The sequence below is a fragment of the Colletotrichum gloeosporioides genome (genome assembly GCF_011800055.1).
Source record: "Colletotrichum gloeosporioides strain Lc1 chromosome Unknown consensus_15, whole genome shotgun sequence".
Classification (NCBI taxonomy): domain Eukaryota; kingdom Fungi; phylum Ascomycota; class Sordariomycetes; order Glomerellales; family Glomerellaceae; genus Colletotrichum; species Colletotrichum gloeosporioides.
Window position 1 is genome coordinate 332,604 of NW_025544660.1, and position 22,323 is coordinate 354,926.

A 22,323-nucleotide genomic window follows, 5' to 3' on the forward strand; every position below is an offset into this window, starting at 1 on the left:
AGATGGTGGATGATGAGGACGACGAAGAAGAAGCTCTTGATGGCAGCTCTCGGTCGGCCGAACAAAAAGAAGAAGCTCTGGCATCCGGAATCTGGCAAAACGCAGCTAAAAACGGCGAGCTGCAGGGGGCAAAGGTGTTCTTCCTTGCTGCATCGAGTCAGCTCAGGGTCCCTGTTCTCCCCCAAATTTCCCCATGTCTTTTGGCGTTTCTTCATTGTGCGGGGAACCTTTCATCGTCCGAGGACCCCGGACATGCCTCGGCTTGGTCCCAGTGGCATGACAGTCTCGCCATCTTCACAATCTGTAATCATATTTCACATCGACTAATCAACCTCATCAACCACGGTTCTGATTCATTAACGCGACATACAGTCAGGCCTACTCCTGCACCTTGACCACGACCTTGCCAAAGTGGCCGCCGCTGTACAGATACCGCAACGCCTCGTCCGCCTCCCCAAACGCAAACACGCGGTCGACAACCGGCTTGATGCCCTTGTCCTCGTAGAACGTCACCATCTCCTCGAACCGCTCGCGCGGGCCGTTGATCAGGCCCTTGAGCGTCACCGTCTTGCGCAGCGCCAGCAGGTTGACGTTGGTCCGGTCCTCCTCCTCGTCCACCTTGCCCGAGAGGTACCCGATGCACGCAATCGTTCCGCCGAACCCGATCGCCTCGAACGACCGCCGCAGCGTCTTGGCCCCGCCCGTCTCGAGGATGATGTCCGCGCCCTCGCCGTTGGTGACGGAGTTGACTGTCTCGTCCCAGTTGGGCTGCGTGCGGTAGTTGACCGTGTAGTCCGCGCCGAGGGCCTTGGCCTTTTCGAGCTTCGCGTCCGAGGAGGACGTGATGAGGACTTGAATCATCAAAATCAGTCTCTTCTCACCATCTCATGACATTCCAAACATACCTTTCGCCCCGGCCGCCTTGGCAATCTGCAGCCCGGAGATAGCAACGCCCCCGGTTCCCTGACACACCACAACCTCCCCCTCACCTCCCGGCTGCCCCAGCGGTCGGAACTGGTTAATAGCCATCCACGCCGTCACCGCCGCAATCGGCAGACAGGCCGCCTCCTCGTCGCTCAAGTGCTTCGGCGCGCGCACCAGCCCCGTCGCGGGGAACACGCGGTACGTCTGCAGCACGCCCTCGAGCGGGAACCCCAGCCCGGACTTCATGTCCGCGGCCTTGATCTGGCCCTTGAGGTGCGTCTGGTTGAAGATGGACACGACGCGGTCGCCGACGGCCCAGGCGCTCACGTCCGGGCCCACGGCGGCGATGGAGCCGCACATGTCGGACGCCGGCACGAGGGGCTCCGTGGCTTCGGGGTTGATTGTCTTGTGGTGGCTGTAGAGGCCCATGGCGACCTCGGTGTCGCGGTAGTTGAAGGAGACGGCGTTGATCTTCACGAGCACCTCATTGGGCCCCGGGGAGGGGATGGGGGCTGTTGCGCGGAAGAGGTTGGCGAGGCCATCTTGGCGGGTTTGCCAGCGCTGGACTTCGGTAGGAGCCATCTTGTTTGCTGGTGATGTGAGACGTGTGTGAGTGTCGTGAAATGTACGCTTGTGATGAACAGTCTTCGTGAGAAATCGTTGTCGCCGGTCTGGATTTATGACGCACGTATTAGAAATCAGATCCGGCTTGTCTCCGCTGGCTGGTGGACTGCGGTGTGGACCGGGCGGGGACCCCGGCGATGTTCGATGTGTTTCTTGAAGCCGGGGGCGGCACCGAGTCAATTGCGCCGGGCATCTTCGGCGTTCCGGGTTTATTCACCGAAACATGATGTGATGTTTACGGTACCTGTTTCCTCACGCCGACCAGCTACGTTGACGAGCGTTCATTACCATGCGCCAAGTCTCATCAGAAACACGCAATTGATGTCCTCCGATTTGCTGGCAGAGAGCCCAGACCAAGACGTTTGTGTCCGATCAACTATTGGACCATCGTTTCCTGTTCATTACAAATAACGTCGTCGTTGGATGAGCGAAAACGGGCCAACGGGCCAAAGCCAGCCAACGCTCTACATCATCGCCACCCGAGCATGCTTCTCTGCACAGAAGGCCGCAACGCTTCTTCATCTGTCAGAGCTCCTTGAAGATATTTCCCGTGCGCGGGATTGACCACAACCGCCGGTGAAGCAGGGCCAGTACGTGACCTGCGACGCAACGTGGTGTCTAGTAATCGCGGCCCGTGGATCAGACGAAGCATGTGCCCTTAACAAAGCTTGATCAAGCACATGTCTGACGCATCATATCGCAACATGATGGAGACCTTTTTTGTCGCAAGTGGAAGGCTGGATTTCAAAAAGACTCGTCTCGAAACGCAGCCGTGTTCTAAGCTCATTTCAGATCGAATATGGCCAAGTTGTGTCTGCAAACAAAAAATAATAATGAATCTATTGAACGCCGACGAGCTCCAATCTGAGTGGCTCATTGCTATGACCATCGTCCGACCTTTCCAGATTACACATCGCCCCCTTCCCGCCAGAAACAACATGAACATGCATCTCCCAACCCCCTCCCCCGATGCTGCAAACAATTTCTCACAAAAAATGCCATATGTCCGAGTGTTTGCATCAGTCATCTTACCGCCGCCGCGCACAGAGCCACTCTCACTCGCTGCCCGTTTTCACAGCGTTTCCGTTTACGCCTTGGGGCTCACGTCAATCTCCCTCCGCCGGATCTCGACCGTCGCCTTGGCGTCGGTCTCGTTGGTCAGGCCAAAGGTGGTCGTTTTCGGCTTGTAGTCGCCGCCTGTCAGGCGCCAGTCGTACTTCATGATGAGGTGGCAGAGGATGATCTTGATCTCGTTCGCGGCGAAAAAGCGGCCGGGGCAAGCGTGCTGATGTATGTTAGCCATGTGATACGAGAGGAGTAACTGGAGAAGCGGCTTACCTGGCCGTGACCGAAGCCGAGATGCTCGGGCGACGTGGACACGAAGTGGGCGGCGCCGTCGTTGCCGGCTCCGAGCCTCTCGCGCAGGCGGAGGTAGCGGTAGGCGTCGAAGCGCTGGGGGTCCGGGTAGACTTGCGAACTCCACATTTGCTGGCAGCTGACGGTGATGCGCGCGCCGACGGGGAGCTCGAGGCCGTTGGAGAGGGTGACGGGCTTGGTGGCTTCGCGATGCATGGCGGCTGAGCGGACGTTAGCGTGAGAACTATGGCAAAGAGACGGGGATGAACTAACCCATGCTGATGGGGTTGATGCGCTGGACCTCCTTGAGGAACGAATCAAGAACCTTCATCTTGTACAAGCCCATCTTATTCCATCCATCGGTGCGGATCACATCGCCGATCTCCTTGCGGAGAACGTCAAAGTACTCGGGGTTACGGGCAAGGTCAATCATGGACTGCGTAACGACATCGGCGGTGGTGTGAATAGCAGCAAACGACAGCCCAAGCATCGGGACGGCAGGGTCGGCAATGGGCTCCTCGGACGCCTCCTCGCACCACTCGAGGCAGTCGTTGTACTCGGGCTCGTCCTCGCCAGCGTCCTCGGCGGCCTTCTTCGCCTGGCGGCGCTTCGCCACGATGGGGTTGATGATGCGGCGCGCGTCGTTCATCTGACCCTGCAGCTTCCAGCTGAAGGGGTTGAGCTGGTGAACGACAAAGCGGATGGACTTGGGGAAGATGCGCAGCAGTTCGGAGGCGAAGAAGGCGGTGCGCGCGTACTCGGAGGTGATCTTGAGCCACTTGTCGTTGCGGGCGAGCTCCTCGCCGCCGAAGATGCGGGTCGAGACGCGGGCGACGATCTTGACCATGTTCTGCTTGACCACGAGGGGCTTCCATTCTGTTTTTGGAGTCAGGACTGTGTGAACCTCGTGCCTCAAAACGTGTTACGACGTACCTTGGTCATCGCCGACGATGTCGTTGAGGGCCTTTGTTGTCTCATCAGTCATCGGGACCGTCAACTTGGCTGGTCTCAAAGTTAGCGTCGTTCTTTGCGGACGTGAGATGTCTGTCTTACCGAGAAACTGGGTGAGTCTTGTTCGGATGACGTGCTTCAGCGCCGGCTTGTACGGGTTCTTCTCCCTCAACGGCTCGAAACCGGGGAGGTAAGCGTGGAAGTTCTGCACCAACATGTGAGCATTCCCATTTTCCCCCAGACTTCCCCACTTCTGGCCCAAAGAGAACCTACCTTGTCAAGCACACGGTCGAAGCTGAGGTCGTCGTGGTTGCGAATCTCGTTGGCGTACGGAATCGGCGGCAGGATCGTCAGCTCGCCAGTCTCGGTGTTGACCTGGTACGGCTCGTCGGGCTTCTGCCTCGCCCTCCAAATCATGACGGCGCGGCCGAAGACGGCGAAATCATATTTGACCTTCAACCCTGTGAAATCCCACCTGGGCTTCGGTGCCAGCATCGGCGCATTTGACGCGATCGACGGCTTCTCCTGCTGGACGGAGAAGTAGAAGATGAAGAGCAGGAATGCTGTGATGAAGTACGGCACCGGCTTCTCTAGCGGGCCCGGGATGGCCTGGAGGGTGTCGAGGGGACCCCATGACTGGGAGTAGAGAGATTCGTTGGCGGTAGCCATGATTCCGATCAGGATGGTCTCGCCTGTCGAATCTTGGTGGTGTGGATGAGCTTCCCTCTGCAAGGGAGAGTAAGGAAGAGAAAAGGTACAAACACACTCAAAGGAAAGAAAAATAGAGGCACGACTATTTTGGTCTAGAACAGAAGTTGGAAACAAAAAGACGCCAACGGTCAAGAGAAAACAAACGATGGGGAAGCTCGAAGAAAAGGGAAGCCCGAGGTGGACAGCGCGTCGGAACGGGCAGACCTGGACGGACGCATCTTGGCAATGTCGGCGAAACACCAATCGACGCAAAAATGAGCTCGAGAGCTTCTTGGGGGCTAGCAGACAGACAGACAGACAGACAGAGCCCTTTCCGCAGTCTCTCTCTGTGTCCGTCACTCTGTCACTCTCTGCTACTGGGACCGGCGTGCGGCCTGCTGGGCGTTGACAGCTGGATGGACGGTGTTTGGTTTCAAGGAAGACGCAGCCGCACAGTCCGCCAAGGTCCTGTCGTTTGTGCTGTCTCGGCGCATGGACCGCATCCTCGGACGATCTCAGCGCCGATCGTGAGAGGAAAGGCAGCAGCAGCAGCAGCAGCAACTGTGTGAGTGAATGCGAGAGAGATGCACGACGGAAAGTTGGGAAGAGCCGTTGCAGGGATGGGTGTGTGGGTGGGCGAGTGGATGATGGTGCGCAGGGCACGGGGGGCGCGACCTGACAGAGGCGCCCAGAAGGAGGAACGGGTTGCTTATTCGAGGCCCTTCGGAAGGAAAACAGACTGATCCCCTCCCCCAGTGCAGCAGTGCTTCGCCGCAGCAGCGAGAATGATTGTGCTGTAAGGGGAAAACCTTCGTGGGGGGTCGAGCGGCTGCAGGATTTGGGTCGCGCCACGGACGTCACGGAGATGTGTTGGGAGGAGTCCGGAGTCACTTCCGGAGACGTGCGGAGAACCCACACGGCCGGGCGTCCGCCGCCGATGATTGACTGAAGTCCATTTTAGGTGCCAAGATATAACTTTGCGGAATTTCCAGCAGGGCACGAGAACAACCTGAGATTTCATTCAAACTATCGACTGTTCTTTTCCACAGTCACGGGGAGAGACCAGACCCGTAACACACCTCGACATTGCGCTTCCGCGACCTGCACTAACACCGTTCGTTTTCCTCGCTCAGCTGGAGGATGTAAAAGTGGCGTGGCACGTTGTCGGGGGGCTGAGTAACGGAGGAGCAAACGGCCGAGTCATGGCAAGGCAGCTTGGAGGGTGCACACAAATGACAAGGAACGACGTTGTCTGGAATGATGCTGATGATCTCTGTATCAGAAGCCCTCAGGTAAACATCTCTTTCGTCTTTTCCTTCTTTTCGGCATCGAACAACCGTTCCAACGTCTATGTGAAACATGATTTGTTCGTCCTGTTTCATTGGCGGAACACAGAAAGAAACGGTCGGTGGCTGAAACATGCATGACCTTCTGCACCAATTAGCGAGAGGTAAGATGAAAAACAGGAAATGTTTTCCCTCTCCAGTCGGTCCATCTTCAGACCTGGAATGGAGAGGCCTTTTCCAATAGAGTGAGACCAAGCCAGACGGGACGGGACGTTGGTTTGAGTTTGCGAGGCTGATCTCGACATATGAACACGCTCACAGTGCGAGGAGATACGTATCCTCCGGCTGCCGGTCGGTAGCGTTTCTGCTCGCACGTGGGTTAGGTGCAACGGCTTTGCTAAGAGTTTAGATATGCTTCCCGAGACGACTTCAGCTGAGTTTGGGGGGTTATCGCCGTTGATGGGATATTCATAGCTCACTGGGCGAAAGACAGTCCGGGACCCCCAGCAATGACCTAATCGACCGAGGATGTTCTGCCCTCCATACCGAATGCGACAAAGGTGGTGGTGTCCCGTGCCTGGTCAGGGCCGATACAGCTTCGGCCAATGATGTGATGCTTCGAGGCTCTTTTTGGAGAATTGCCAGAAGTTTCCCAAGGTAGGTGTATGTACTATGCAGTACACTCTATGTACGCGTACATATTGCTATAGAGTGGATAGGAGGAAAATGGAACGACACAGAAGTAAGGTTTGCTGCTCCAAAGTTGTAGCCCTTGGCAGGCAATCGCTTTGACGAACAGAACATGGCGTATGAGAAATCACTGCCCTGTTGGAAGAAACTCTGGAACTCGCCTTCTAACATCTGATTAGCGCCGGGGATGGTATTGAGTGACAACTAATGAGAAAGAAACAAATCGTTCGAATTCAGCTGATACCGGGCCTAGCCTCAACAGAGTCAACAGCGCGTCCAACAGATAGTATGCGCGATAGAAAATCCAAAGGGAAAAACGTCTGATTGATTTATGTACGGATTTCTTGAATAAATACCCGCGATAAACACGGTGCGAAGTGAAAGGAAGTAAATGTGGTTATGTCACGTGAACACGAACACGCCTCTCAGTGACACGCAGTGCTCATCAAGGAGACTTCAGACTCGTGAACAGCATTCGCTCAGCAAGAGCTTTAATGATCAAGCTCTTTAACTAGTCTTGAAAGACAGAGAGCCACTTCCAGAAAAGCCCTCAAGGGTGAGCATCTGGAACACAGGAGCTCCAGGCTTAAGGCCTAGAGACTTCCAGCCACTGAAGTGCTTCGCGACATTGATCGTACCACCGGTGGTGCGCTGAGCACGGCGGACAGACCAGTACTGATGGAACGAGGTGGCGCCGTAGATCTCAGGGACGTTGGAGTAGTACAAGTCGTAAACATCGTATGTGCCGCTGTCGCTGGTGACCGTGCCAACCGGCTTGCCGTTGCCAGGGGTGCCGGAGCCGTGGGCGTCGACGACGTACCACTCGGTCACGGGGTTGGTTGTCCAGCCGTATGCTGCCAAGGTCCAGTCGCCGCTGGCCTTGAAGGAACCGGAGTACATGAGAGAACTGTGGGACATCATGATCAGCCATTTGAAGAAAGTACCGGCGAACATTCCAGTTTCCAAGCACTTACCGAGGGGTGGTAGACCTGTAACCCTTTCCGGCCAAGAACTCGGCCTTGCAAGTCCAGTCCAGTCCCCACGCGCCGCTGTTATCGTCGCTGGTGTACTTGACAGTGGCGCCGTTGGGGCTGTAGACCGAGTAGTAGAAGCCTCCGGCGTTGACGCCGTCCTTGCTTGAGGTAAGAATCGTAGTGCCACGCTTCTCGATGCTGAATCCATTCTCCTCAGCGGTCGAGTTGATCATGTCGTGGATAGCCTGGAAGAACTCGGGGGAACGGGCGCGTACGCCCACGGGGGCGACCTGCTCTGCCGACGCGGCAGGGGCGGCCAAGGCGCCGCCGGCGGCGAGAGTCAAGAAGGCGAGGTTGAAGAGCTTCATGACGGCGAACAAACGAGTGTGTGAAGAAGAGAGTGAATGGGAAAGTGATTGCTGAGTGTGCTGTCAACATCGGGTCAACAGTATGCAAAAGGGTTCTTATATAGATCATGCAGTCTGTTCGTACCTCGGATTCCGTGACTCCAACTGACACGACAACGGAGCTAAAGCTTCAACCGCCGTGACAGGGTACTTTGCGCCATCGCACGTTGCAATGTGCCAATTAGACGAATGATGGCCAAATCAGTAATCCGGACCGTTGGGCCCATGGACTATGCAAATACCGGAAAAGTTCCGATACCCCTGTTCTGTTTGATCGTGGTGTGGCGCTTGTTATCAAATCAAGCTTTCGCTTCGGGCTTGCGGTTCTTTTCATCCCCAATTCCAATCCTATATGTGACCGCTCACTAGGGACATCTGAGCCAAAAGAAGAGAGTCGGATAATTGACAATGTCCTGGCTAATGTGAACCTCGCGAAAGCTTCTAGCTCCAAACTCTTGTTTGCCTAGCTGGTTAATCTACAGCACGACGAAACCTAACACGGCTCCTTCCAATGCTATTTTCTCCTCATTGCACACAAGAAAGCCGACAACTGGTATCCTCTTTAGTTTCTTAGAGATTAACGGGGATCGTTTGTGGAGATGGCATGTGGCCACAAGGGATGCGAGGAGCTCGCGATGCTCGGCGGCAGTCTTGAGTAGAGCAATCTTTTCACAGGACGATTGATCACGTGTGGCAGCCGGACTTTACAGACTTCTCCGCGGAATCAGTGACGTGATAACCTCGGTGACACAAATGCTGACATTGGTTGTGGAACGTCGCCGGGTGGAATTGATGTTGAATGCACACACCTGGAGGCCCATAGCTTAAAGTGAATTTACGAAATGAGACATACCGTCAGAAGTCTGCCTTCCCACATTGGAAGGCTACACCAAACATGAGTGCTTACAGCTTTCGCCATTGAACGCGATCAGCCTTGCCGCAAATCGCCTCGCCCTTCTGCTGCATACCATATTGCTTCGCCCAACTGTCCATGTCCACCCAGCCTCCATACCAGCCCCCGCAATGTTTATTGATGTAATCAAGGAATTCGTCGAACTCGCCCCCACTACATGGGTTGTTCCCTCCCCAGGAGCATGCAAACGCGACTTGCTTGCCACTTACGGCATACCGAAGACCGCCGCCAGGAATGACAGCTCCGCCGTCGCAAAAGTTCTTGAAGTTGGCTCTGACATTCTCCCAGTCGCCGTGGTTTACGGATTCACGGTAGCAACCGAACCTGGTGATTGGAATGTCTCGGCGGGTTGGCCCAATTCGAGGCAAGATTTCGGTGGCGACAGGAGGTTTAATGTCGTCAATTCGAGTGACATTAACGAGACCGCCCTCACTGAAAAATGCAGTGAAAATGCCGTTGCCCAAGTCATCAATCTTGTAACCGTCGTTACGGGGCATCGTGATCGAGGCTCCCATTACGAGAGCAACAGTGGCTCCTGGCAGCAGAAAGAACGTGGTGTGCATGTTGAGGTGGAGAGTTGATCAATAGGTGTGTGTGTGTGTGTGTATTATTTTACGCCGGTGCATCCCTCTGTTGATCAATAGGTTTCAGGGGAGAATCAAAGGTTGCAGTGTCTTCAGTCTTATGTTGAATGAAGATGAACACCTGTAAAAGAGGGGTATTTGAGGCAGTTTTTATTGGTCTATTTATATTTGAATACTTGGTTCTTGTTGTTTGAGCTCGCTTACCATTGGGGTTGCTAAGGTCCATCCCAAGTAACACATGCAAGTCCAAAACGCAGTTTACAGCCTACTTCTTAAGTCCCAAATTGCCCCTTGTCCAACATTACGACGATGGTGAACTCGTTGCACTGAGAGTTATTGTCGCTTACAGCCGTCGGATGGAGCGTATACCCCGGGAGGCACACTCATTGGACTAATACACATGTAAACCAAGTAGCTTCTACGAACATCTTGATTATCTCCCCCTTCTTCCATGAAATTGACCGTGGTCGACCACTCGATGTCTGAAAGGAGAGGATTATAGGCATATAGGTCTTTCACTTATGCTGGGAAATATTCATGCACGGCTAGTGTGCAGACGTAAGAGAAGGCTTACGGCTTCGTGGAATAGCACACATACCACATCACTCAGGTTGATGAAAAGCCTTGTCTTAGAATGAGAACACAACGTGGAGATCATACGAAAAATCCAACCAAGATGTACAAGTACTTTCCAAAAGCGGTGACGCACCAGGTCTCAAGTCAGTATCAGCGACAGTATGTTTCACTGTGAAACCTTTGGTCGGTGACAGGGCTTTGCAAAGACTGCTTGGACATGAAGTTATTAGTATGACTGATTATTGAATCACGCAATCATAATGGTCAAGGCGAGCGATGGTGTGATATGCGTAAGGTTTTGCAGGTGTATGGTTTCCTCCACCTTGGCCACTTAGTGCCTCACATCATGACGCTCGCATCCTTACCCGCAACGAAGAAACTGGGAACAGGGCCCCTTTTCCAATTCCAGGTCCTATTGAAATGCGAATTGGTTCAGTGCATTTTATTACAGAGCCCGTTCTCATTACTAACACTCTCTGACTGTTGTTAGATTCGATACGGACTGGTGCTTTGCGATGTTCCAAGGCGTTGGGGCCCTCTTCATTGCGGTTCCTCACCTTAATAGGGCAAACCGAAACTATCCGATGGTATTGGCCCAAACTTCAGTCCATTTGCGTGTTGCGTACACCCAGAAAGGGGACAAGGTGAGTCCTGAATGCTAGTTTCAAAGTCTATTCGGCTCATTTGGACTAATGCTAAACATGAGCTTTCCGACGTGGGCCGATTCGGCACTGGGCTTGAAACGAGGCTATCTTTTGATGTGCCTGTTCGAAATACGGCTAATTAGAATCTCCTGACATATTCGGGAGATTGTACCCAAGTTGCTGCGCTTGCAGCTCACGACTCACGCCGGAGATTGAATTTTGAAGATCTATCCTCAAGTACTAAAGTTAACGATGAAAGGTGCGACCCAAACCAGGACCAGAAAAAGCAAGCAGGCCGAGATGAAAGTGGGTAAGATCAGGCAACAGATAATGCTCGATCTTGATTTGCTACGCAACGATAATCTTAGCATGCAGATTGCAAGAGCCAATCGCACGTATCGAGTGCTGACGGGCTTGCAGGCTGACCACGCTAGCTGCCAGAAGCGCTATCTGCAATTTGCAGGATGACGAGTGACTTGCCTGCATTTAAGCGACGCGGTAGCGGGGTTTTGGTTTCGCAGAACACGACGAGTAGCTCATGCTTCCGCTTCGCAAGAGCATGTCAAACTGTCACCATCTGCAACCACATGTGTGGATAGTGCTACAACCATCGACACCGCCCGCAAGCACATTGACCCTCTTGTTTCTCCTTTGCAGAGACTACCTATCAACGTCTTTCAATTCACTTCCAGTGGCGTTGAGCAGCGTTCGAGGAATATACTAGCCCGACCTACTGGAAACGTGTGTTTGACGCTCAGGCTGCTCTCATCAGCAATATCATAGGATGCGCTTGCTTGATGCGAGAACCCTTCGGGTTCTTGAGTTCAACAACGACGCCATACCGCCTTACGCCATATTGTCACATACTTGGGGAGAGGAAGAGATCACCTACCAAGATCTCAATCCTCAATTGGACCAGATCTACAGTCAAATCAAGGCAATGGGGAATTTTCTCAAGGCAAAGAACGGATACCAATTTTCCAGCCAGGTGAAGACAAAGAGGGGGTTTCTAAAGGTTGAACAAGCAGCCAAACGAGCGCTTTCTGATAGATACGATTACATCTGGATTGATACCTGCTGCATCGATAAGTCCTCATCTGCCGAACTCTCCAAAGCCATCAATTCTATTGGAATGGGGTTTAGTGGGCCTACTGGATTTTTCAGCGTTTTTAGCGTTTAGAGGTTAGATTACTAGCCTCCTTTAAGAGGCGAGAAGTTAACTCAGATATTATTATTAATCCTTATAGATTAGAGGTAGAATTTACTTATTTTTCAGTAGATTTTTAAGCTTTTAATCTTATTCTTTTTGTTTTAGATTAGTAAATTATATAGCTATAGTAGTTTTATACGCCTTTAGGTATATATATACTACTATATTATATAGCTTTTAGCTATTAGGCTTATAACTATTTTAATAGTACTTAGAAGTAGATTCTTTCTTCTTTTAGACACCTATAGGAGGTATTAGAGAAGAGCCTACTCTTATATTAAGTAAATAGATTAATATAATATATATCAACTATAACTATTATTACTAGCTATATAATACTAAGAAATATAATATATTAATAGGAGTTAAGTAGTTATTTATAGACCTAATTTATAATAAGTAGAGAAGTATAATAGCTAAGTATAACTCTACTAATAGGAATATAGGGATATAAAAAGATTTTAAAAAAGATCCTAAAAGTATTATAGCTTATATAGTAGAGAATATTAGATTTTTATTTATTTTTACTCTTATTACTTTTTAATATTATAAGCTATTAAAGCTAAACTAAATCTACTTAATAGACCTTTTAAACTAATAAGAATATAAAGCCTTATGATATTTAGATAAAATAGCTTCTAAGAATTAATAAGTTTACTATAGAAGAATAGAATAAATCTACTATAAAGCTATTAGTAGTTTATATAACTCCTAATAGATTAACTAGTAGAAGTTTAGAAGAAGGAATATAAAGTTAACTATAGAGACCTAAAATAGTATAGTTAATTAAGCTTAAAACTAATAGGGGTAGAAGTATAATACTTACTTACTTAGTTATACTCTTTTCTCTTATCTCCTTTTCCTTTATTATATTTTTAAAAAAAGTAATAATAATACTTAAGATTAGAAAGATTAATACTTTTAACTACTTAAAAATAATAACTTATATATTTACTATCTTAATTATTAATAACTACTATAACTAAGATATAGCTTAAAATAACTAGGGAAATATTATATAAAGATATCTTAACTCCTTATAACTTCACTATTAGAGGTAAGTCTATTAATATATTTAATATCTAAACTAAAGTATTTAGGAATATCTAAAATTAAGCTAAAGTAACTTTAGCTTCTAAAGATAGCTTACTTAATAGCTCCTCTAGTTTATAAGTTTAAGTTACTAATATTAACCTCACTAAAGTTAACTATACTACTAATAGTACTTACTTCTATATTAGAGCTAATAAAGGTAAAGAATAAGCCTTTAGTATTAATCCCTACTATACTTTAAGTAATAATACCTATAGAGTTTAATAGTAACTTATAGTTCTTATTAGTAACACTTATCTTATTTTTATAGACTAGCTAATAAGAATTATTAAATAACTAATAAAGTTATACCTTTAATATTTTATACTAATTATAATAAATCCCTTCCTAAATAAGAACACTTCTATATTTATAGGTAATAATATTATAGATTTTATTAAAACTTATAATTCTTAATCCTATAAAGCCTATTAGATTAATAAGGATAAGCTAATAAAAATCTACCTCTATAATCTTAAGGACTTAAAGTAAGGTATTAAATTACTAATTAAGGACCTTAATAATTAGGAAGCTACTAAAGCTACCCTTATTAACTAGTATAGTATTATAGACGAAAGCTTTTATTAGGACCTTAATAAAAAGCTTTAAGCGATTAAGGATAAGCCCCCCCTCTCTAAGATAGATATTATTAGTATTATAGCTCTCTTTAATTATATTAAAAACTTATACTATAAAGTTACTATAAGGGAACTCCTAAGGTATTAAGATTAAGATCTTATTTACTTTATTTATAGGTATTTACTAAAAAGAGCTATTAAAGCTACTATAAAAGCTCTCTCTTATAATATTATAGACTTATTCTAGAAGTTTTAGCTAAGTATTAAGCGTATAATTATTAAATAGGTAGCTAGAAAGACCTCTTATATATATATTAGTAGAAAGAAGGCTATAAAAGTAACTACTCCTCTTTTAATTACTAGTCTTATTAAACCTATTAACTAGCTTATATAAGTTACTTATATTTAGTAGTAATATAATAACTTAAAAGTAGTAAACTCTAATAAAGTTACTACTTTTTAAGAGTAGATATACTAAATATCTCTTAATAGTAAAAACACTAAAGAATAGATAAAGGCACTTATAGCTAACGTTTAAAAACTAAGTATAAATATTAGTTAATAGCTTAAACTAGTATAAAATAGTTATATTATAGATATAAACTAAATATTTATAGCATAAAAGAGTTATAAATAATAAAGAGAGGCTAACTAATTTATAAGTTTAACTACTATAAACTAAATATAGTATAATATATTTAAGATTAAAGGTTACTACTCCTATAGAATAAATAGATACTATATAGCTAAATATAATATTATAGATAAGTTAAGGAACGCTAAAGTAGTATATTACTTAAGGGGATAGTATATTAGCTCTTATACTAATTATAATATTATTTAGGATAGTATTATTAATAAAAGATAAAAGAACTTAATACCTAACCTAGTAACTATTTAGGCCTATATCCTCTAAAATAAAGTATACCTCTAGCTAGAGGTAGTAGTAAAGTAATTCTATAATAAATACTACTTAGAGTAAGTATTTAGCCTAAAATTATCTATCTATTATTAAGAGGCTATAGTTATAATAGATAAAGCTTAGAGAGAATAGGAGGAGGCTAGATAATAAATATTAATAACTACTATTAATTATATTAATATTAAGTATATATATAGCTATATAGTTAATATTAACTATATAAGAGATAAGGAGCTAGTAGAGGTTAATACTATTATTAGAATAAAGAATAATAACTTCTAATATACCTTATATAATAACTCCTTAATAAGGAAAGTTTACTTTATAGACTAAATCTTAACTTAATAAGGTATTATACCTATAAGAGGTACTTAAGTTAAGGAAGTAGTTAAAGATAAAATAATTATATAGGTCTTTTTATAACCTTAGCTATAAGGACCTACTTACTATAAAGAGACTAAGGAGCTATACTAAATAACCCTCTTCTTAAACTTAGAAGAAACCTACTCTTAAACTATAGCCCTTTATAGTAAAAAGCAAATAGGTAATATTATTTTATTAGAATAGTTTCTCTTAGATAACTAGCTAAAATATAAATAGCTTAAGTTCTAATATATAATAGTATATATAGAGTAATACTAAGACTAAGTATATAGTAATAACGTAGTTACTATTAACTTAGCTTTAGCTAATATTTATATATAAGTTAAAGGCTAAGAAGTAAGTATTAGAGAACTTATAAAGAAATAAAATAAAGAATATAGAGCTAACCTATAGTAACTTAAGAATAGTAATCTTAGATCTATAAAGAATAGTATTAATATACTAATAGAAAAGCTATAACTTATTAGAGGAAGCTATTATATTAATATAAATATAGTAGATATATTAACACTATAAAGCTTTAGACTAATTAATATTAAGGTTTTAGCTATAGAAGACTCTTAGTAACTCTAACTTAAAGTTATACCTTACTCTAATAGAGGGTATATAATCACTATATATAACTTTATTATACCTTACTTCTAAGTAGCTATTTAAATTAGGTACTATCTAGCTAAAGAATAGTTAGAAATTATTAATACTAGCTTTATAGTAAATATTATATTTAAAGACTATATTAACCTTAATAGACTTTAAAATAGAATTATACTAACTTTAATTATAATTAGAGGCTTTATAGATATTATATTAGAACTATAGTTTATAAGTATTATTATAGAGGATATATATATTAGTAGCTACTATATACTTAATATAAGTTTCTTTATTAGCTTATTTAGTAAGACTTTAAAAAGCTTAATCCTTAGTAGCCTTTTTATCTATTATACTAAAATAGAGCTTAGCTATATAAATAGATAGATTAATAGCAATTTTCACTACTATACTATTTAGTACCTATTAAAGTATACCCTTAGTTTCTTTACTAACTAGTCTATAGCCCTCCTTCTCTATATTATCCCTAACTTAGATATATTTAATAAGATTTAGAGCTCCTACTATATTCCTAAAAAGGAGGGAAACTAGAGGCTACTACTACTATACCTAGTATAGTAGCTAGTTTATTAGAATTAGAAATAAATAGAGCTTTAAATCTTACTATAGAGGAGGATTATAAAACTAATAGCTAGAAAGATATTTAGATACTTAATATTAAGTAATTATCTTTAGATATAGTAGTATAAGCTAAACTTAAAAATAGAGATAAGATTAAGAGCACTTTTAACTATAAAAGTAAGCTCTTCTAGTAAATTCTTAAAATATTAATCTAATAAGCTATTACCCCTAAGATTACTTCTATAACTACTAAACTTACTAAATTTAAGAACTATAGCTTAAACTATATTTATAAGAACTAGAGGATACTAGTAGATTATTATAGATCTAAAGTAAGTCTAAAAAGGAAAANGAACTAGAGGATACTAGTAGATTATTATAGATCTAAAGTAAGTCTAAAAAGGAAAAAAGCCTTATTATAAGTAGAGGAGGTATATAAAGCTAGCCTTAATATACTAGCTATAACTAAAGAGATCCTAAATATAGTAAGGGCGCTAAATAATACTATATTCTTTAATAGACTAGAGAAGTCTTATAAATAGCTTTTAAGTTAATAGGGTAATAACTTAGTAAATATTTTATTTCCTTAAAATAATATCACTATATAGTTTAAAACTATAGAATATACTATACTTTACTATAAAGTTTTTTTATATAAAAACTTCACTATAATAAATATTATTAAAACTTCTTAAATAGTTTAAAAAGCTTAATATACTACTTACTATTTTAGTTCTATAAATAGATCTAAATAGGATAAATATTAAGAAAAGGTTCTATATAAAGTAGCTCTTACTAAGTTTAAGTCTAATTTTAAGCTTTTAGAATAGCTCTTACTAATTAAGGTTTATAAATTAGTAACTATTTCTAAATCTAATAATAAATAAGGTATTAGACTCACTTAAGAGAAAGCTTAAGTTTTCTATTACTCTTAATAGAGTAAAAACCTTTTAAATAAAGCTATTATAAAGGTAAAAATAATACTCCTCTATAAAACTTTAGATAGAAGTTAGAACCCTCTTAATATAGTTAAAGTTAATACTATATATAAGACTAAAGATAGGAAGATCTACCTTATTAATAATATATTATTAAATAGCACTATCCTAAAAGGAAACCCTAAATAAAAACTTAAAATATAAACTAAAGTTTAAGAAAAACTTAAAATATATACTAAAAACCTCTTTATAGACTTAATTATATCTAAGTTCTCTAATATTCTAATAGGAGAGCGCCTTACTTAAGAATAACTAGATAAGTTACTTAATATTATACTACACTTAACTAACTAAGAGAAAGCTTTATTTATATAAGTCTAAAAGAATAAAGAGATAGCTATAGTATAAGAATTCCCTTATTATAGATCTATCTACCTATTAGTAGCTTTACTATAATCTATTTAAACTATTCTATATAAAGTATAGTAAGCTTAAAGTATACTAATCCTAAAAGTACTTAAAGTTAAAGTTATTTAGATATTTAAAGACTACTTATAGAAAGGTATTCTAGAGGAAAGTTATATATTATATTAGAACCCCTTCTTCTTTATAAGAAAGAAAGATAGGAAAATATATTTAATTAATTTAGCTACTTAGATTAATAGAGTTATACTTTAAGATATAGCCTTACCTCTAGTAAGAGATAAGTTTTTAGAAGACTTTACTATATACTAGCTTCTCTCTCTATTTAATTTCTTCTTAAGGTATAACTAAATCCTATTAGATATAAAGAGCTAAAACCTTATAATATTTATTATATTAATTAGATTACTATATATATATACTTTACTATAAAGCGCTATTAACTTTATTACTTAGTTTATAAGGGTAATAATAAAGATCTTATATAACTTAATCTCTTACTATTATAAAGCCTTCCTTAATAATATTACTATTAAAGGCCCTATAATATAGTATAATAATAAAGAAGTACTTAATTACCTAGGAATATAGAAATTTATCCTTAAGTATATCTAGAATATTAATAAAGTACTACTTAACTTTAAGTTAGTAGAATACTTAGTCTTAGTAGATAAATCTTAGTAAGCTTAAACTACTATAGCTATTATTAGATATATATATAGTATTAATAGTTAATACTTAGAATAGTTAAAAATTATTAAAATAACTAAATAAGAGGCTTATAAAGGACTTATAAAACTATATACCTTCTTTAGAATTACTTTATTCTACTAAATATAAGTAGTTTACTTTTTAACTATTATTAAACTCCTTATAAAGCTTTTAAGGAAGGATATTAAGTTTATATAAGGTTCTAACTAATAAAAGGCTATAGATAAGCTAAAATATAAGCTTATATTATCTCTAATTCTTATTAAACTTAACTATAGGCCTAATAGAGGTATTATCTATCTAGTAGTTAATATTAGTAGTATAAAATAAAGAGTTATACTTAATTAATTTATTAATAAGAAGAGATATATTTTATAATATAAAAGTAGCTTATAAATAGGGATAGAGCTTAACTATAATATAGGAAAGAAAAAACTTTAGGACTTTCTAAAAATATTAAAATAAATATATAACTATCTCTTTAGCTATTATTTTATTATTAAGATAGATATAAAGACACTTATAGCTTAGATTAATAGCATAGCTTTTAATCTCCTTAGCGCTCTTATTATTTAATAGATTATATAGATCTATATATTTAACTTTAAAATCTAATATATATTAAGTATATAAAACACTATTACTAATAACCTCTCTAGGAAACCTAATAGGCTTTTAAATAAATAAGATAAAGAAGTAGAAAGAGAAATTAATAACTAAATTAACTAATAGATCTTCTTTATAGATATATAAACATATTCCTTCTTTAATAAGGCTTAAGACTATAGAGATACTTAAGCTACTATAAATATTATAGCTATAACTACTAGTAATAATAATAATAAATAGAACACCCTCCTTATAATATTACTATTAGTATTAAGTGATTTATAGACCTAATTAATAGAGTCTTAATAGATTATATACTTCCTTAATACTCTCTACTACTTATTAGGTATTCCTATAAACTAATATAAATAATAGTAAATAAAAGCTATTAGCTATACTCTTTATAATAAGTTCTTATTTATATACTTAAGTATTTATAAGCTAATACTATAATATATTATTAATAGTATTACTAAGAGAAACTATCTTATTATATACGCTTATATTAAGAGTAGCTATAAGAGATATAATATTATATTTAAAAAGCTTACTAATAACTACTTCTAGCTAGGCCTCTATAAGTCTATTATAGATATAATCTTAATATACCTAAATTATTAACTATATAAGGTATATTAGATTAATAATATATACTCCTTTATAATGCTTATTAAACTCCTATTTATAAGGGTAGCTTTAGATATTTAGAAAATAAATAGGTATAATATAATTAAAGCTAAAGACCTCCTAATAGAATAAGTTAAGGTGAGATAAATACTATAAGCTAATTTAAAACTTATTACTAAATTTATCTAAGAAGATATTATCTATTACTATAAATTATATAGAACGCTAATTATAAATAGAAAACTAGAGAATAAAAGTTATATTATTACTTTTAATAAGAAATACACCTTTTACTAGTAAGTTATAGTAGCTTATAATCCTCACGTTAATAGAACTATTAAAAAAGGTTACTAGCCTATTACTTATACCTTATTAACCTAGTTTAAGGATACTAGCTATAACTTTTAACCCTACCTTTATATTACGCTCTTTATAGACTAAATAATTATTTAGGTATTAACTAGCTACTCCTCTTTCTACCTTCTTTATAAGTATAACTTAGTTATACTAATTAAGACCTTCACGCTTATATAAAGAGTTCTTAACTAAGCTAATATCTTTATACTAGAATAAAAACTTACTATATAAATATAAGCTTTTAGTTAATTAGATAAAGATAGAGAGGAGATTTAGAAAATAATTATAAAGTAGTATAAATATATTACTATATAGTTTAATAGGTAGTATACTTATACACTCTAACTAAGCTATTTAAATATTAGTAACTTAATATTATTTTTTAATATTATAAAATCTATTAATAAGTTATTAGATATTAAGTTAGATTATAGATAGAAAGGTCCCTTTTAAATCTACTCTTATACTTTAGAGAACTCTTTATACTAGCTTATTACGCTTACTAAAGAACCTTTATAAAGTTTAATATATATAAGAAACTACCTAAAGAAGTTTATTTAATCCCCTAAGGGTTTTTAGAAACTTAATAACCTTATTATCCTCTAAGATAACTTTATAGACTATATTAAGTATATATTCCTACTTTTAGGGTAACTAGATATAGAGATAATAGATAATAATTCTAAAGATAGAGATTTAAAATAACTACTTATATAGTAAGGTATAGCCTAAATAATATAACCCTATACTAATAACTAATAACTATTTTACTCTCTTTTAATTATATTATTACTTAAAGATAGCTATTTATTAAGAAGATATCTAAAAAATATACTATAACTATAGCTTTATAGCCTAATTAATACTATTAGATAATACTTTATAGACCTAAATTATACTAATATTATCTTAGTTTATACTATTTTATTTTATTTTTATTATATCTTATTACTTCTATACTTTTATTTTATTATATTATTTATATTATTTAGGATTTATAAAGATATTTTTATTTATAATACTACCTACCCTATTTACTTTATATAAGTATCTTCTTATCTTATTTATATAGAAAGCACTTATTATATAATAAGTATAAGCTATTTATTACTATTCCTCCTTATTTTAATTACCTATATTACTATTTTATACCTATTTTAAGAGAATATTTTATAGATTAAATAAAAGTAATAAGATTTACTTCCCTTATAGTAAAATATCTATATTTTGCTTACTTAAGCTATAGTATTTCACTTATACTCTTCTTTATATTCTATTATTTTTACCTTATTATTCTATTATAATATTTAGCTTAAAAGGAATTAGTATAAGTACCTCTATTAGTTAGTATATTACTACTTTACTTTTCCTCTTTCTTTCTCTTTTATACTTAAGATAAAGCTTTAGAAGATTATTATACTTACCTTTATTTAGTCTACTTCTATTATATTTACTTTTTATATACTTTCCTTTATAAGGAGCTTTATAGATCTAAACTATATATAGGTACTTATATTACTTATAAGGTTTTATTTATCTTTTATTTATAACCTATTATTAAGTAACTTATTTTACTATATTTCTATATTATTAGTTATTAATTTTATAGGTATATTTACTCCTTATAGCTATTTATAATAAGTTAGGTTTATAAAGTATATTTTCTAACTAACTTAGTAGTTTTACTAACCTTAGTAGTTTCTTTCTCTTTAAAGCTAAAAAGCTTATATCTTATAATTAGCTTTATTTCTACCTACCTTTCTATTCTTAGCTTATATTACCTTATTACTTTTATAAGTTTTCTTTTCCCTACTAATCTTAATAAGCTTCTTAAGCTTAATTAGAACTTTATATATTAAAAGCTATACTATTTTCACTTTACTACTTTTTAGTATTATTTACTACTTATTATAATATATTATTTATATTAATTAATTTAAGTAGCTAATATTATATTTATAAAAAACGCTTACTAGCTAACTATTTTAACCTTATTATCTTAAGAAGCTATTTTCTTTTATATACCTTATCTACTCTAGTAATCTTCCTTCTTTATTTACTTCTATTACTTTTAGTAACTTAAGTTAGCTTAATAAATTGCTACTTTATATTATATCTATCCTTTTTATATCTACCTCCTTAAATATTTATTTTTATTATAAAATAAGTTATATAGCTAAAGTAAATAAGGATAGAAAAGAGCTAGCCTTATAGAAAGCTTCTATAAAAAGTATACCTTAATAACTATAAAACTATTCTTTAGGCTAATACTAGTAATCTATTATTATTCCTCTAATTTATAACGTAATAGATAATTAGAGCTTTAACTAGATAAAACTACTTAAAACTAAGAATAGTAAAATAGAACCTTCCTTCCTCTAAAAAGTTAAATACTTTATCTTATATTATCCTAATAGGATTTATTCTATTTATTTACTCTATAAAGATCTTAAGGATAGAAAACCTATAAAAGGAGACTAAAGTAGCCTAATATATCCCTTAATAGATCCTCTTAATAAGCTAAAAGACTATCTTATTAGTTTATTATTCTTCCCTACTTAGTTAAAGCTCTATTAATATACCCCTCTTTATTTTATACTTACCCCTAAAGCTTTATATTATAGAGTAAAGTTATTACTTTATAGATTAGAATAGAATATAATAACTATTTTAATACTAT

General features: G+C 38.6%; 5 protein-coding genes across 5 annotated transcripts; 1 reads left to right on the forward strand and 4 right to left on the reverse strand.

Annotated features, from left to right (window-relative positions):
- Positions 1-378: 378 nt before the first annotated feature.
- Positions 379-1,506, reverse strand: GCG54_00005331 (Quinone oxidoreductase-like protein 2-like; the record flags this gene model as incomplete). The annotated part of the gene is made up of 2 exons (XM_045405356.1): positions 379-851; positions 906-1,506. 2 exons carry the CDS (start codon positions 1,504-1,506, stop codon positions 379-381), a joined length of 1,074 nt encoding a protein of 357 aa, XP_045268947.1.
- A 1,129-nt stretch (positions 1,507-2,635) lies between these two features.
- GCG54_00005332 (Cytochrome P450 monooygenase 1) lies at positions 2,636-4,524 on the reverse strand (the record flags this gene model as incomplete). Its single annotated transcript, XM_045405357.1, has 6 exons — positions 2,636-2,833; positions 2,887-3,125; positions 3,178-3,780; positions 3,838-3,906; positions 3,958-4,108; positions 4,129-4,524. The coding sequence occupies 6 exons, from the start codon at positions 4,522-4,524 to the stop codon at positions 2,636-2,638; spliced, it is 1,656 nt and encodes a 551-aa protein (XP_045268948.1).
- Positions 4,525-7,028: 2,504 nt separating this feature from the next.
- Positions 7,029-7,863, reverse strand: GCG54_00005333 (putative endo-1 4-beta-xylanase A; the record flags this gene model as incomplete). The annotated part of the gene is made up of 2 exons (XM_045405358.1): positions 7,029-7,428; positions 7,496-7,863. 2 exons carry the CDS (start codon positions 7,861-7,863, stop codon positions 7,029-7,031), a joined length of 768 nt encoding a protein of 255 aa, XP_045268949.1.
- Positions 7,864-8,805: 942 nt separating this feature from the next.
- On the reverse strand, positions 8,806-9,378 carry GCG54_00005334 (uncharacterized protein; the record flags this gene model as incomplete). The annotated part of the gene is made up of 2 exons (XM_045405359.1): positions 8,806-8,968; positions 9,032-9,378. 2 exons carry the CDS (start codon positions 9,376-9,378, stop codon positions 8,806-8,808), a joined length of 510 nt encoding a protein of 169 aa, XP_045268950.1.
- A 2,025-nt stretch (positions 9,379-11,403) lies between these two features.
- GCG54_00005335 (Vegetative incompatibility protein HET-E-1) lies at positions 11,404-11,799 on the forward strand (the record flags this gene model as incomplete). Its single annotated transcript, XM_045405360.1, has 2 exons — positions 11,404-11,540; positions 11,604-11,799. The coding sequence occupies 2 exons, from the start codon at positions 11,404-11,406 to the stop codon at positions 11,797-11,799; spliced, it is 333 nt and encodes a 110-aa protein (XP_045268951.1).
- Positions 11,800-22,323: the final 10,524 nt, after the last annotated feature.